The 17,735-nt window shown below is 37.3% G+C and overlaps 1 protein-coding gene across 1 annotated transcript in view; it reads right to left on the reverse strand.

Moving 5' to 3' along the window:
- Window positions 1-1,103: 1,103 nt before the first annotated feature.
- LOC105622114 overlaps window positions 1,104-17,735 on the reverse strand; it is a 34,844-nt gene continuing 18,212 nt past the window's right edge. The window contains exons 5-8 of the mRNA XM_012203547.1: window positions 17,292-17,392; window positions 6,756-16,376; window positions 5,829-6,268; window positions 1,104-4,053 (exon numbers count right to left, since the gene is read on the reverse strand). Coding sequence (XP_012058937.1) covers window positions 1,104-4,053; window positions 5,829-6,268; window positions 6,756-16,376; window positions 17,292-17,392 — 13,112 coding nt within the window. The remainder of the gene's footprint in view (window positions 4,054-5,828; window positions 6,269-6,755; window positions 16,377-17,291; window positions 17,393-17,735) is intronic.

A 17,735-nucleotide genomic window follows, 5' to 3' on the forward strand; every position in this document is an offset into this window, starting at 1 on the left:
CACTTGTCTTATACACACATACATATATAATATATATATATATATATATATATATATATATATGTACATATATATATATATATATAATTTTTTTCGTAATATATGAAAATCTACATACTTATGTTCTATGTGCACGAGGCGAGTACGAAAGGAAAAAAATAATGTTCGTGTTTTACGCATTAATAAAGCATCTGTTTTTCCGCGAATTCGTGACTTCATAGTAGTCAGCCACACATGCATAAGCTTTGAGATCTATAAAGTTCGTTAAAAATAATGTGCAAAAGGTCAAAAAAGGTTTCTCTTTTTTTTTAGCGAAAGATTTAAACTCCCTTGAACGCGATATTTTCATCTTCGAACGTTATCCCCGTGAGAAGTTTTTCTTCCTTACTTCACTGCGATATGTAAGAATACGTACGAACATGTAAGAATATGCAAGAAATACGTTTTACAAATCACGAAAGAAGCTGATACAAGCGCTAAACTCGATTGGACCCGGTTTTACGTTGTCCTTTTCTAAATAAGCGATTGTGACTGATTCCCCCTATTTTTTCATCTCACCTGTTTCACATGCGGGAGACTTCCCTACATACAACTAAATGTTACAAACATCCTAGTATTGTCTAAGAGTGCTCTTTTCACTTTTTGCTACTTCTCATGTTCAGTCTATATCCGGTATTTATAAGAGCTCGATTTATATTTATACATGTATAATTCTTAGATTGCAACGAGGGAGGATACTCGTCTAATCTCTAATCTCTACACGCCAAGCAACTATGTACATTTTATATCTTCTTTCTTTCTTCTTTATACTTGAATCACGTCCAATATTCGCTAATAAAGAAAAGAAGAAAAAAGATCGAACACAACAAATACTTTTTTGATCGTAGATCACACTTATCCATTGTATTTTTATCTATCTAAACAGATCTGCCACAAGTAATTACCGTGGAAGATATAGAACGTAATAAATTCTCATAAAGACAAACATGGAGATCCTTCTAGCCTTCACTTTCTCGTTTTAAGTTTATGTTGTCAGAATATCGTAGTCTCATTGCGTCTATTCGTCGCGCAGATTCGATTGAATTTTAATCATGAAACACGTATCAAGAAGTGCTGTTCCTATGCTTCTTGCTCTTCGCCTTACCAGGCTCGAAGTCGTCCTCGCTCCTACGTCGTTTTTCCTTCAGCTGCTTCTCCATCGCCAGCATTGTGATCATTTTCTTGTGGGAGTCGCCTACTATCCATCCGTGCTGTTCCTGCCGATCGTCCTCCTCCTCTTCGGGAACCGGAATCGGTTCTGGCGCCTCCTCCTCATCGCTTGAACTGGACCAATAATATAATTGAAGAGCAGCAGTGCGTTTATGTCGACCAATTGCAACCCCGACACCTTCCTCGACTTTGTTCCATGATTTGGTGGTCTTTAGCTCCTCGTCGTCAGAATCACGTTTTCCACTGGACGATCTGCGCTCTTTAGAATCCTTGTTGCTTGTGGACTTCTTGATTTTCTCTGCGGTTGACTCTTTGCTTCTCTTACTCGTTGAGATCTTTCCGTTCTCGGGTTTGGAAACTTTCTTCGACTTCGTTGGCGATTTCGCGAATTTCTTTCGTTTTGATGAAGTTGATGAGTGGTCATTCTCTGTGTTACTTTCCGCAGTGGAGAAAGCACGATCTGGTTTGTTATGATTGTCTTCTGAGCTATCAAGGAAAGACTGATCAATATACATTGCATTTTCCTCAATACTCTCGTCGCCACTTTTCTTATATTTCTCCTTTGTCTGATGTTTTTTCCTCTGAATTTGTTCGGAGACGACTGTTTCCACGACATCAGTATTCAATGCAATATTATCGTTTTGTGCGAGATTCTCTTTTCTCTTGCCAACCTCTCGCAGAATTTCTTCCTCGATTGCTTTTTGCTCTTTAGCAATCATCTGCTCATGCTTTTTCTCGAGATACCTTTCTTTTCTTTTTTCCTTCGATTCCCTTTTCTTCCGCGACTTGTCATGATCACTACCTTTCCTGCTGTTATCTCTCACATACGATTCTTCGTCCGAGCTACTTATTTCCGCTAGCAGACCTTGTTTACCTATCGCACACTTTCTTTGTCTTCTGGTTGGCTGAAAATCCATAAGTATCCTTTCTTGCTCCTCTCGTAATTTATCTAACTGCTGTTGCTTTCTCTTCTTTGATTCTTGTACCTTTCTGCTGAGAAATACATGAAGAGGGAGATTGTGATCGGATTCTTTCTGTGGTTTCTCATTACTCGATAGTTTCTCGGGCAAAGCTGGAACATCGTCATCCGGTTCTTCTTTCTCATCTCGCATTTCTGGGCTTGGACATTTATTCTCCATTTCCTCATTAACAATTCTGTCGTTAGAAGTTTCATCCATAATGCCGTTGACGATGTTCTTTGCATTCTCAGCTTTGGGCTCGAGATTCTCATGCCGATCTAGAAAATCCAAGGCTTCTTCCAAAGAAATCATTTCTGACGCACAATCGTCTTTCATGATCGTAGAAGTAAGTTTCGTCTGCAAAGTTGCATTTTCATCTAATGTTTGCTTTTCAGGTCTGTTGTCCTTCACTTCTTTGGTCATCGGCTCTTCGTTCTCCTCAACTTCTGTCTCTTCGTCCGAGCTGTCTTCTCTATACAAATCATCTAGCTCAAACGTTCTTTCGTACTGATTATCCGCATCGTCATCGCTGTTCCTCGCCTCGTCGATCATCTTTCTTTCATCTATCACCAAAGAATGATCTGACATTTCTGATTCTGATTTCGCGACGTCGTGATTGTTCTTCATACCATCTTCCTGTACTTCCTCCTCTGCTTGATTCCAATCACTTGCTACTTGAGCTTCATTGTCGAATTCAGGTTCATTGACTATGCATTGATCATCCGTCTCATCGATGTCGATGTCAACATCGAGCGATTTTTTCAAACTCTTCTTCAATTTCAATGAACGTTGCTCGTTCGCGAACATATAATCGACGTTGTCACGTTCGTATTCGCTTTCGGATGATGTCGATAACTCCGCAAAGAGATTCTGTTTGCCTTTCGAGCACGAGCGTTGACTTTTTGAAATACCAACGCCAATATCTTCCGTTTTCGCAGCCGTTCTGAACTCGTCCGAACTATCGTTCTCATACCATGCGTTTCTTACTCGCTTCTTCGAACTTTTACCTCGTTTCTTGATCTTGCCAGATTGCTTGATGCCTTGCTCTATAGACCGTTTCATGCGTTGCTTCCTTTCCACAAATTCGTCCATTGGTCCGGTAACTGCTTCGATAATTTGTTGCTGTTGCTGTTGCTGCTCCTCGCTCTGGAACGACTTCAGGGCGCCTTTTGTCTTTGGCGCAAACTTCTCCAACTCTTGGAATTTACGGTGGATTATAGCGTCCAATTTAGTGTTCGCGACATAATTCGTCTTGCCGTTCTGCAAGACAGTATCTAAGTTCCCATCGGTATTCTTTATCCTTGACCAATTGGTGTCGTAACTTTTGTCGATTTGGCTCCTATAAGACATCACGCTACCCAGAGTGGGCGCCATTTGGCTCTCCTCCTCATCAAATTCGTACACATCCTTTATTCTCTCCGTCTCTCCTTTCCGATCGAGAGAATCGCGACGTTTCTTCTTCTCCACTAGGCCATAATGTTCACTTCTACGGATCAATGGGAACTCCCGCTGCTGCTGCTTTTTGCTCTTCTTCGACTTGCGTTGCTTCTGCATGTTTAATTCAATGAAAGCCTTCGAGCGTTCATGTTGCTTTCTATCGTTTATTTCCTTCTTGCGCTCGAACAGTTCTTTAATAGGGTTCCTCGTCTTCTTTGTTGGCGAATTCTTCAACGTTATCGTTGAATCCTTCGTTGGCTTCTTAGAGGTAGTCGAGGTGTCCTTGTCCGCTACCGCAGCCGCCGCTGCAGCTGCTGCAGCGACTGCTGCCGCGACCATTTTCACCGATTGATAATTCTTATTACTGTTCGTGGTATCCTCCGGCAACGTGGAGGTCGGAGCTCGAGCGCAAGCCAATTCCGCCAACAGCTTCATCGGAGCGGAACCGCTGCAAAATAAAATAGGTTTATTTTATAACAACTTTTTATAACTTTATTAAGCAATAAATGATTGTTCAGACATCGATAGCGAGATTCGTTATTAAATGTATGATCGTGTGATTAATTGTATAGAAAATATGAAAATAGATGACTGTAATTATATCTATTAAAAGATCCTGCATTCTTGATAACTTATTATACAAGTTTTAATGAAGAAAACAAGCGAGGATTTATTTTATAATAATATTTTTCAATAGTATATCGATTAACAAAACATATAATTGAAAAATATTTTGTAAACAGTTTTATAGAGTAATTGTAGATTTAATAATGGATTCATTAATAATTAATGGAAATTCATTGTTATTCGGATAATTACCGCAGAGAATAAAAACGAATATAGCAAACAGAGAAAATTTTATCACTAACGGTAATAAATTATACAATAAAATTGTTTTTAAAATTCACACATAGCTCACAGCTAAAGTAAAAGTAACATGTTACTGTAATAAATTTTATGTATGACATACATAATGAGTATCATTTCTTGATCTTTTAATTCTAATAAATTGCTTCTTTTGAAGTCAATATAGAATCTAAATTAATCGATATATTGTTGATTATTGTGGAAATATCTCTTCATTCCATTTTTGAAAATTATAGGAAAAGTGTAATTACAAGTATATTTTCCTTTCTTTAAACAAAGGAAATTTCCGGGAAAATATATTTAATAGTAAATAAATTAGGAGGATAATAAACATGGAATACATATGTGTTCGCTGTATTTTACGTGTTATATACTAAATTCAATGTATCGCAAAGCGCTACATGTTGATGCTGTTAAGGGAGAGATCGTTCATCGCGTACAGAGTGGAGTGACGAAAGCGGATCAATACGCAACACGAATAAATGAACATCGTTCGACGATAGTCTCTCAACCATCTTTAGTGAAAATCGAGCATCAAGCTCGAATAATTTCAGCCCAAGTGAAGAAGACAGAGGATAACATTTGCCAGATGTGGATTATATGCAGTACTTATTATAGTTTAAAACGTTGTACAATAAAGCTTGATTTTTGTCTCTGAAAAGATCAATCACAAATATTATTTTTTCAGAAAAAAAAAAATGACTAGCCAATATGCGCCAATCATACGCTTCATCTAGTTTAGCGTAATCGAAGAATCGGATGAAAACAAAACGTATAGGCCACGCAAGCAGATAAACAGCAGATAAACGAACAATCAACAGGTGTCGAACCGAGGCGAAACTGAAAAATATGCTTTGATACATGAGCCATCCTACAAAATATTTTTAATCATCGAAGTCTCGTCATATGCATTCTATTACTCTCGAATATCTTTTTATGCTTTTATATTAAGACAGAATTTTAGAAGAACGTATTAAAATATTAACATCTATATATAGTATCATAAAATAGAATAATGCACTAAGTCTTTTGTGAAATATGTTAAGAAAACAAATCAAGATTATACTAGCAAAAGAATAAAAATTCGATATGACTAAGTTTATAAACGACAGCTACAATTTATTTTCATGAAGTACTTATGAATTTGGAGAACCTTCGTCTTTCTTGAGTTCGAAACCTCATTAAACTTATCAAACTTATTCATATCCAACTGAAAAGTTCATTATTATAATACACTTCTATTATGTTGATAGAATATTAATTTGTTTTCTCAAAATTATTCACTATACGACCATATATAATAAAAATATTTACAATATAAATATTACGCATAGATTTGAGTATTGAGATACTCACTTATGATCATGTTTGCCGTTGCTATGCAACAAGTTGGATAGTGCCTTGTGTAAACCACCTAGAGTCGAATTCATCTTGTTTTTATGGCTCGGTGAGGACTCCAGCTCTCTATTCGACGCGACCGATGTAGGCAGCTGTTCATGTTCGTGAATACTCGAGGAATAAGAATTCCCAACACTATCTCGCTTGTCATCGTCAGGATGATCATTGTCGTTGATCTTCTGGCCGAACGTATTGGCTATCAGATTCTCGCTCTCTCTCATGCGTTGTTGGATCTTATCTCGTAGTTTGTTATTGTGCTCAAAAGCTACGTCCAAACTGTCCTCGTAGCCAAGATTGTCGATTCGCGACGTATCTGGACTGGCCGATCTGCTCGATCGTTCGCTACCGCGTGTTCGATAACTTTTGTCATGGCTGTTGTACATCTCCTCACCGAGCAACTAGAATTTCCAAATAACATATATTTTACATTGTATTTATTTTTCTTTGTAATCGTGTTTTTAATTCTTAAAAGATTAGTATAAAAGTTTTAGTTTTATTAAATACTTATATATAATAGAATACAATTATAATAATTATTTTTAGTTGTAAATTGTATACAAACCATATTTAAAATTTATAACTTTATTTACTCAGAACTGAAAGTTAATGGTTTCTCCAATTAATCAAGTCAATTTAATAGCAAAAGATTTCACTTAATTTAATAAGTAATTAAATAAATATATAATCATAATTTTAAATAATTTCATAATTTATCGTTGATCAATTTATCATTAAAAGATTTATATTTATTTACTTCATACACTAAACGAATTAGATAAACAATATTACATTTATCTTGTGTACAGAATAACTAATTTATTAACGATTTATTAATTATATATTAATAAGTTATCCAAGTAGAAAAATGTCTAATGTAATACTCACTTGATTCACTGACTCCAAAAGACTACCAAGACTATTTTGACTCTCCACGTCTCTCCATCGATCTCTATTGACTCTGAATCCTTGCGATTGATCATCTCGCCTGTGATATGATTCTGTATGATCGAGCTTAATCTTCTTTGCACCTCTCAACTCGTTCTCGCTCGTAGCTTTCAATCTCGAGCAACATTCCACGAAGAGCTCCTCGTCGAAGTTAAGGATTTTGCCTTGCCGCAGTTCCGTCGTTGACTCGATCTCTCTTGGTACGTCTAAAGCATTGTCCTCCATCGCGTCTGTGGGTGCAATCGTTACCACATCCGATCTATGACCCGAAGATGGCGATCTGATTATAATCTTCTCCCCAGAGAATTCGCTAGGATTTGTCTTTCTGGAATTATCCTCGTACATTACGCGTTCCTCCTCTTCTTCCTCGCCATCCTCTTTCTCCTCCTCTTCCTCGGAGCTGCTTTCTATGGAGTTATCGGGAGTCTCGCGAGCGTAGAATGGTGACATTCTTCGTTGCTCGAGATCACTGTCATCTTCCTCGTTGTCATCATCCTCCTCATTGTCGTTATCATTGTTATTAGACTTTCGATTCATCTGAGAATAATCAAGATCGACTAATTGATTCTTCCTTATTAGTTCTTCGACTGCTAAACTGCTGCAACTACGCGATGATATTGTATCCTCTTCCTTGTGTCCAATTTCCTTCTCGGTTGGCTGATCATCATCCAGATCAAATTTTAGATTCCTCACTGAATATTTCCAATCTTCATTGATAATCCTTTTTTTGTTTTTCCTAGAACTTGTTGACCGATCCAAATGTGTCAACAAATTATCTTGGTCTTTCACATGCTTCGAAACAACTAAATCGCTGTAGAAGAACTCGTAAGAGCTATCTTTGATCAAAGTTTTCGATCGATTCCTCGATTCACTTGTCAATAATATCGTTTGATCGTTTTGCATTTCGTTTTTTGTTTCTCGATCTCTCGAAGGGATCGATAACTCGTAATCCTTCAAAATCCTTTTGTTGGTTTTTGTCTTACTTATTTTAATCAGACTGAAATCTTGTTTCTTGCGACTGTTCGAATTTTTTCTGGATCTCCCGCGTCCACTGTGCACTACACTCTGTTCGTGATTTATTGAACTGACGTTTTTCCAAGCTTCGTCATCTTTTTGTTTGACACTCTTCGAATTATCCGAGCAATTCGGGTCTTTAGATTCGTAGAACTCGATCTGTTGCTCCTTAGAAATTTCGTGAAATTCGTTAAGATTTTGATCGTTGGAAAGGCACGATGAAATCTCATTGTCAAAGGCTCTCCAGATCCTCTCGCCGGCTTTGGTCTTGCTCTCTCTCCACCTGTATTTGGATTCGAATTGCGATGGTGACAAAGAATGCTCCTTAACATCTTGTCTCTTACGATGACTGGAACTATTTTTCAATTTTCCATGAACGTTGTGTTCGACTCGAAAACTTTCCCAATTTTCAGAGATCAAATTCTTATTCTTCGTTCGCTCCTTATTCAAGTCTTTTTCATGGTGTTTCCTTGTTTCCTTATCGTTCAATTCATTATTAATCTGATTGTGCATTTCTTTAATCTTGTTATCTTCATCCGAAATTGTCAATAACTCATCATTGAAAGCTCTTAGAATCTTCTCGTCCGCTCTGATCTTGCTCTCTCTATATCTTCGTTTGGCCGGATTGATAGATGAGCCGATACGATCCTCAGGTATCGATTCGATATCCTTCTCTCGCTTCTTTCGATTCTTCGCTTTTCCGTGAACTTCACTGTCGCACTTCTCGTTTCCTTTCTTTTTGGATAATCGCTCAGTATCTTTCTTTGTTTCACAGCCAAAGTGGCATTTCTTTTCTTTCTTGTGTCCATTCTCAGAGAACTTTGTCAATCCACGTAGATAGGATTTCGCATCCAAAGCACTTCTAGATATATCCGAGTCGTCTTCTGATCGCGATACCCAATCGTTCAATACTTCTTTCACCTTGTCCGCTTTCTCGCCACCAAATACTCGGCCAAACACACTCTTCACAATTTTATTCTTACTCGAAGCAGCAGATTCGAGTCTGTCATCCTCGTTCTCGCTGTCACTCGATAGTTCAGCGACTTTGATTTTTTTCTTTTTATCCTTAGATGTTTTCAATCTTTTACGATCAATTTCTCGTTCTTTACTCGTTGACTTTCTGGATAATTTCTTGGTAAATTCCAATCGAATTGTCCTTTCATCGTAAGTGCTATCATTCCCAGAATCATTTATTACCTTCTGAGATTTGTGAAAATTTGCGAGAAGAGATTTATTGTCTTCGGCTAACGCTTTATCCTCATCTTCTGATGACAACAATTTTGCTTTGGGAACTTCTTCTTCGGGAAGTTCCTCTCTTGACTTTATTTGTTTCTCTTTTAAAATGTCTGTTGATTTTGGAATTTCGAAGCTTTCATTGTCGAATTCGATTGGTTTTGATTCAGCCGGTTTCAAATCATCAATCGATATCTGTTCGGTAATTTGTGATGGAAGCTCGGTTGATGATTTGGTCGTTAGTGTTAAAATATTCACATTCGTATCATTTTGTTGTTCTTCTAGCACACATTTTGCATCGTTAACATATGTATTTGTTTCTGATGACAATATTTCGACTTTTTCTGATGGAATGTTAGAGGTAAGCACATTCTCGCAATTCCATGCGAGTACGGTGTCATCTATCGCAATATTCGTAGGTTCTATTCTCTGCGCCAATTGATTTTTGGAAATGTTTAGCTCGGTGCTTTGAATATCTTCAGTATTTAATAAATCTTTTTTCGTTTCCGATAAATTTGATTCTGTAGTATGATCTTGAACGGCAGATGAAGATTCTGCATTCGGTATCAAAGAACTGATCGATGTGATTTCTTCGATAATCATTTTGGAACATGATTCAATTACGTCTGCCTTTTCTTTCATTTCATCATAATTTGATTTCGTCAATTCGGAAGCACTCGAATTATCTGCTTGTACTGAAGAATTATTTGTAATGGATATAGGATTTTTTCTAGGTCTGCCCCGACTTCGTTTAGGTTGGGCATTTGCATCAATATGTGATGGCTTGCTGATTTTATCTAAACGCTCTTTGGTATCCAAATTTAATTTTTGATCCTCAATTTTTGATTCATCAAGATTAGTCGTAACGACAGAATCGTTTCCGTTAACTTCGAGATTCGCGAGAGCTGAACTAGAATTCGAAATAATTCGATTTTTAAGCCTCGGTCTTCCACGTTTCTTTTTTTTAGTGCCGTTCGTTGAGTCTATCTTCGACTTTGCGACTTCTACATCCTGAAAACTTTTATCGTCAGTGTAGCTATCCTGTAGTATATTTCTATTAGTTTCTTCTTCTATTTCGTTCTGTTTCTTTTGCGCATCACGGCTATTTTCTATCTCATCACTGTTAATCTCCATGGAAGTATCCATAAAATATATATCAACTTCAATATCAGACTCCTCATAATGCTGAATATTTTTACTTCTTCTAGGTCTTAGACTGAAACGATTCTCAGTTAAAGTTGAGATCTCTTCTTTTTCCTCGTTACAAACTTTAGAGACTTTTTTTAGTGTTTTCTTCGTAGTCTTCGTGGATTCTGTTTGCTGGTCAGTTTTCCCATCAATATCACATACTGATTTCAAAATTGTTTCTTCATTTAAAGATGTAACAATTAATTCTGATTGATTTTTCGTCTTAACGTTATCTACACATTCTTTAGAAATATCTTCGATTTTTTCCGTTTCCATTATTTCCTTTGTCGAAGAATGATCACAAGATGGCGAGGAAATTCGCATGACATCATTGGTTGGTTTCGGAAGCTCGTCCGAGTCAATTTTAGAATTTTCTAATTTAGGAGAATCCAAGAGTAAATGTTCTTCTGCCAGATTTCTTTTCTTCGACTTATTCTGCTTCTTGTCACTGTTTTTGCCTCGTCCTGAATCCTCCTGATTTTTATGGTGAGCTTTGATCGGCGTTGATGACAACATTGGATCTTCCGGTGTCACTTGATCAGTTAAAACGTATTCATCATGGCTCATGTTTTCAGTAATCTTGCAAATCTCTTCGTCCAGCAGTTTATCTTCCAACATCTGCCTCGTTCCGAGATCCACAAGAGATTTCGTTAATTCTGTACTATTTGTGTAAGGAACAAAACTCTCGTCTAACTCCAAAGACTTCTGATCGGTTTCATGAGATCGAACGTCTTCTAGAATGTTCTTCGTCTGTTGATCATTCTCTGGATTATTCTTCCATTCGTTGTCATCCTCTTCAGTATTCTCGAACGTATTGCTATTAACAGACTCGTCTTTGTCTTTGGTGGATTTTGTCAACTGTGATAAATGCGACTGTGACAACGTATGTTTCTTTAGAGAGCTCTTACGAGTGAAGCTTGTAGCGCATACGTCGCAGAAAAACTTCGCCGCTTCCTTCGTTAGCTTCTTTTTCTTCTCCACAATCAAAATCTCACCGGTTTTTGTGTGCACCACCACAAAATTACCTCCCGCGCGTTTCTTCGGGGTAACCGGATTATCTAAAGAATGATTATTAGATGCTGGTCTTTCTAAAGAGGCATGCGAATCTTTATTCTCTGTATCATCCATTGATTTGTTTGTGCCTTCGTTTTGTGGATCCAAAGATTTTTCAGTGAGTTCAAACTCTCGTTCAATTTTTTCCAAGGCTTCCATATTTTCTAATGAAGCTTGGATGTCCATTGGAATGTCAATGTCATCCACGTCAGACAAATTAAGATGCTCATCAAGCAATGATTTGGTTTTCCTTTTCGGATTTTGTTTACTGCTTTTCAAAACTGTCGAATCTATGAGAAAAGCATCGACTCGAGTGCTGTCAATTATTGTCTCCTCTTTTCTCTTTTTCTTCGCGAATCGTTTCTTCCTAAAGTAGCTGGACTCGCTAACGCACGAGCTCTCGGACAAATCGTCCATGCTTTCGGCACTCTGATTTCGAATGCTGGAATCAACAAGGTCTTCGTTTGACAGCTGTGTTTTTCTCTTAAACATAGATCTTGTCTTGGGAGCGAGACCGATGGACCCTGAAGAATTCGATCTTCCAAGCTTCTTCGTACTCGATTCTTCTCCAATAACACGTTTCTCTATTTCTTCTTCGACTTTTTCTTCGATCAAATTAGATATCTCGCCAATCTCCATGAGTTTCTCATTCATTCGAGACTTTTCGGAAACGCTTCCGCTGTTCCAGCGATCATCCTCGGATTGCGACTTCTTTTTCGGGCCTCGTTTTTTCGCACTCTGCGGTAGATCCTTCACTTCCGGTATTTTGAAATGTTCTAAGCTAACAGATAATCGCTCGTTAGTATCAGCGATGCTGGATTCATTATTGAGTTTCAAAACAACTTTAGCAGACTTGTCTTCCAATAGTTCCAGATGCTCAGCCAATGACTTCTTTTTTGCATCACGTTTCTCCATTGTTTTTGAAGGTATCGAATTAACGAGACTTGAATTTAAGTCTGTATTTTGTGTCTCTTTATATTTCTCGGGCACTATTTCTACTGAATGCAAGAAATTTCCTAAAGGAACGTCTGAGTCGCTAGTGGTCCCAATTTTTATCGATTGTATATCAGTTGATTCTAAAGATTCTCTCGCAATGGTCGACGAAGATGGTATCTCTTCTGTTTCATCTATAAGTTCTACAGAAGTTTGGAGGATGTTTATAGTAGCATCATTCGAAGGAGTTATTGATAAGACAGATTTCAATTTTCTCTTTGATTTACGCCTAGATCCGTTCGAATTAACTCGATTCTTTTTTTTATTTCTATTTACAGATTTTTTACACTCAACATTTTTTTCTGAAGATAATATCGAAAAATCAGTATTTTTCTCGATTGATTCTATCGACTGATCATTGATAACAGTATTTTCATCGGAAGTTATTTTGTCAAGGGATTTTTCAAGGCTCGCCATTAATTTTGTATTTTCACAAATGATTTCTGAAAAATCGGTGAATTTTTCTAAATTTGATTCATTATTAGCTTTCGTGAGATTCTTTTCTAAATTTGTTGACTTTAAGTTGTCCTTGAGAATTTCGCTTTTACTATATTGAAGCAGCTTCGACTTTTCGATATCTGTGTTTGAAGTCTCCACATTATCGACTTTCTTTGAAAATTCATTTCCAACATCGGACTTAAATGTGTCATTCAATCCAAGTTTTTTCTGCGCATTTTCTTCTGTGCGATCTTCGATGATTTCTAATGATCTTTTCTTATTTTTAGATCTTGTGTCCAGTGATCTTTTGTTGGATTTTCTTCTGGATTTTGTAACGCCTTTCTTTCTTTCAGGTTTTTCTAAATTTTCTTTTTGTGTAATTAACGAACAAGAAATTGAAATATCGGTTAATGATGCAAGATTCTCATTTGAAATTGTTATTGGAATAACTGGTTCTTTATTTATCATTGATTTATTTTCAACATTTTTTTCAATAGAACTCACTTTTCTATGCAAGTCATCGTCATTCTTTATCTCGTTTGAAGCATTATCTGCTTTAAGTTGATTCTCACTTTGAATTTCAGCCTTTGTTACCAAATTTTTTTCAAGATTGTCTGACATCTCCAAAGAATCCATTGAACATTTGGAAACCGCGCTCTCAACATTGGTTTTCTCGTTTTCCAATGCTTGAATTTCAGGTTCTACAATCATCGGCAATTCTTTGTCAGCGGATGTAACTGTTACACTTTTATTGTTCTCTGAGGCATGATTTGCCTCGTCGGAATTTGTACCCTCCGCATTATCAGTCAAGGTGGGTCCGACCTCATCGAGAATGCTAGTCAACTCATCGGCTGCAGTATCAAGCAAAGAACCTACCTCACCTTCTAACAAAGCATCTTTCTGCTTGGCTATCTTCGACACAATTTTCTCTAAGAAAGAGCCTTTACCCTTGGGTTTCCTTCTAGACAAATCGAGGATAATGTCATTGGTTGGCGAACACGCCTTAGTAGTTGTAACTCTCAACGATACATCGACTTTTCCATCGGTGACGATGGTTTCAAGTTGTGCTTCATCAGGACAAGCATTCTTCTCATTATCTGCATGAGAGCTATCAGTTGTGCTCGTTGCTGTAACAGTTTCGTTCTTTATGGATTTCTCTTCGCTTTTGGGGAGGGCCGACAGCTCGCTGAATGCTGCGTCTACCATGATCACGTCGCCCTCACCACTGTTTGGTTGTTGAGCGCTTCCGTTCCGCGCCAACCTATCCGGATTGTCCAAACTAGTTTGAACCGTGAGCACTTGCACGTTCTGCTGCGCCTCCGCAGGGATATTCATGCCCTCCGTCAGAATACCGATGACATTGTTTAAGGACCTCTTCCTCAATGATTTCTCGCGACGTGCGCCCCATGACTTCTTGGGTCTTCCTACTTTCAGTTTACTGTGAACGTTCACGGATGTTTCCAAAGAGTTTTCCTTACCACTGTCAATGGACAGGTTACTCGTCTCCGATTGCAAGTGACTTAAATTGATATTCACTACTGTCGAATCTAAGTGATCATCAGAATTTTTATCGCTCTCACCTTCAATTTCCTTCTTAGAAATTTTATCGACAACTTCCCCGAGCTTTTCCTTTCCGCTCGACGAGGCATTTTCGCTACTCTGTGCTTTGGATACATGCAAGTTTTCTTCATCTTTGTCGAGCGATTTGTTACGACTGCGACGTTTTCCCAGCAAAGATCTGCCTTTTCGAAGACTATCGTTTATAATTTCTAAGGAAGGCTCGTTCTTGACATCGCTCACTGATCCTCTCGTTTGTCTGCCATCGATTTTACTTTTCATATCGGAATTATCAATCGTAATTTCCTTCGTTTTCACTGCTCTGTCTCTTTTACCTTGTTGATTTCTTTCGTTTTGCGCTACATTGGCAATCGCGTTGCTAATCGAATCCTTCTCTAGGCTCATTTTCGTTAGCTTATCGTCATCCTTCTTCTCAGCGTTTTTTCTGGATGATTTTTTAATTGCTTCAATCTTCTCCTTCTTATCTTTCAAGCCATCTGATTCGTCATCGAGTTCTCGCGGTTTCTTGTTATTCACTTGAAGCACTTTCGATCTTGGTGCCAATTGCCTTAGATTGCGTTTTGAATCGTTAGATGCGAGTTCTAGTGTGCTCAAGAGATCGTCCTTGTCGAGAATACATTGAGCCGAATACAGTAGTTTCTTCACCTCGAATGGAATGTCCGACAGTTTCACGAAATCCTTGTTTACTCTGGTTTTCGAGTTGCTTCGAGTTTCCTTCGTCGCTTCTTCTTTTTTAGGCTTAGAATCTTTTTTGGCAATTACCTCTTTCTTCGATATTTCTTCTTTGTTATTTTCACTACTATTAGCATTTAAGACCGGTAAACTCTTTCTGCCTTTCGTTTTATCATTTTTTAATATTACTGCGTTATTTTTGGAAATTTTGTTTTCTTCAATTATACTAGTCTTCTTCCGCTTCGCTATGTCTTTCGTTTCCTCCTTCGGTTTTCTTCCTCTCATTGATTTCTGCCCCCTTTTTCTTTTTTCAAGAACAACTTCGAGATCGGCATTAGCCTCAATATTCTCCTCTTTTTCCTTTAAAATGCACTTTGTGGAAATTCGAGATGCCTTTTGATCCTGAAGAGAACCCGATGATGTTACTGGCGACAAGATAGGTAAATCGTTTACCGATTTATCGGCATATTCCTCATTGGAGGAAACGATCTGTACGACTGGTTCCAAAGTCGGCATCTTGTCGCTATCCGATGATAACCGAGTGACTCTTCGTGGCAGCTGGATCCCAATCTTTTTCAACTTCTGCGCTGCTTTCAGCTTGGGTTTAATTTCGATCCAGTCGGTAGTCTTGTATTTTCCGTTGTCTGTTTTCTCTTCGGACGATTTCGCCTGCAAATTCTTGTTTGGATTGCGAGCGAACTTACCATCCTGCGTTCGTAACTGTGATTTTGCCTTGATAGAAGCATTCAAGGATGCCACCGGATCCACAGGACGTTTTCTCTTCGATATGTTGTGCGTCAATTTGTTTTTATTTTTTATTCCAGAAATTGTCGATATCTTTTTATTATCGGCATTGACGTCATCTTTGTCAATTGTTTTTAGTGTCGTCTTTGCGTTCTTTGGTATACTCTTTGGGGAGGATGTCTCCTCGCCTTCGCCCTTCGTCTCGGATGTAGTATCATTCTTAAACTTCGCAAACTTGCCCATCGCTTTTACTAGCTTGTTGCTTTTGCTTTGAAGTTGTGGGTTTTTCACATTCCTCTTCTTGCCGAGAATCTTAGGTCGTCCAACTTTCGGTCGAATAATTCTATCATTCTGATCCGAAGCTTTGCTGGTTGCCTTCGATGAACCTTCGTTCATCTCTTTGGCATTTTTCTTATCCTCGTTCTCAATTTCGGCGGTTTTGTCGACATCACTATCCGATTTCTTTTCAGTTTCGTGACACTTCCTCACGACGCTCTCGATTACCGCGGCGATGTTGTCACTTCGACAGCGATTCCGCTGAATCGATTTGGCATTCTTCAGCAGTTTATTCCGCAGAGCGGCTTTGTTGCGTGAGATTCGGGACGAGTTCGGGTCACCGATTATACAAGGCCTTGTTTTGGTTTGCACCTATTTCAACAAAGTCCAAAGATGCCACTACAGCTTTTGTGTTGATAAATTCAGTTTCATTATTATCGAGATAAAATTTAAAGCTTTTATCTTTAGAAACTTAATAACATTTTCATCTTATATTTTTATTTACAATTTATCTTTGTATAAAGATAGAAGTACAAAAAGTATTAAAGCAAGAAAAGCAGCATTTTTAATGAAAGAAAAATAAAATGATACAACGTTATAATATAAAAATTGCTTTGCCTGCACGACTGTGTGCACGATCATAGAATTGTGTACTTCAACAAGCACGTATGTCAACTAATCGATGCCTTCGCTCGAGTGCGACGAAGCACGCAAGGCAATAACGTTTTATTTCGACGAATCTCGAATTTTTCATAATTATTTAGCATATTTGCGTTACTCAGATTGTCCGGCGGTACAATGTTTCATTACTTATGTAATTTGTCTTCATAACACACAAAATTACGTCAAACTATATCTACGATTTCAATCAATCTCATTTATTATGCCCCGTTTATATTAATTTTTTGCCAGTAGGAAATTGTATGATTTTCTCGAATAATACAAATTGAAATGTAATTGAAACTAATTATTAACAATAGATCAAGAAAGATATTTTAAGTAGCTTTTCATTGAACAATTTTAATTTTGATATTATGTGATATGACATAATATGACTTTCATATTCTGACGTGATTTTTATCGAAATAATTTCATCGGAAGAATATCTAATTGTATTATTATAAAATCTTTACATAGAAGAGCCCATTAGATATTACGCTGTCAACATCCTTAAATTAGTCGGCTATTATGATTCTATCGCCTTTATGATTCAATATCGATCCAATTTTGATTGAATATATTATTGAGGTGAAGATAGACATTGTTCTTCACTATTAAATTACTTACGTTACGAAGTCGGCCCTGCGATCGCATCATGCTGTCCTGCAGAACCTTCCTTGTGGCTCTTTTAGCTGGCAGATTGGCTAGCATTTTTTGAATACTTTCGCCTGAAAACGTATTCGAGTGATCGGTCATGAAGCTATATATATATATTGCAACAGCTTGTAATTTTCGTTTAATATCTAAGATCTAATAATTAAATCTTAGTAAATTGTAATAAGTTCATTTAAGTTCTTCTTCTGAGCAATGAGATTTGAAGATCATAGGCGAAGAATATATACATTACATATACCGTGCGTCAATATTTTTTAATTTGTAATTATGTTAAAAGGTTATGTCTCTGTGTTAAAAGAGATCTACTCCATAAAAAGCACATCATCTGTTTGTCAATTTATATATAAATATATATACATATATATATATATATATATATATATATATATATATATA

The sequence above is a fragment of the Atta cephalotes genome, assembly GCF_000143395.1.
Source record: "Atta cephalotes unplaced genomic scaffold scaffold00040, whole genome shotgun sequence".
Lineage (NCBI taxonomy): Eukaryota > Metazoa > Arthropoda > Insecta > Hymenoptera > Formicidae > Atta > Atta cephalotes.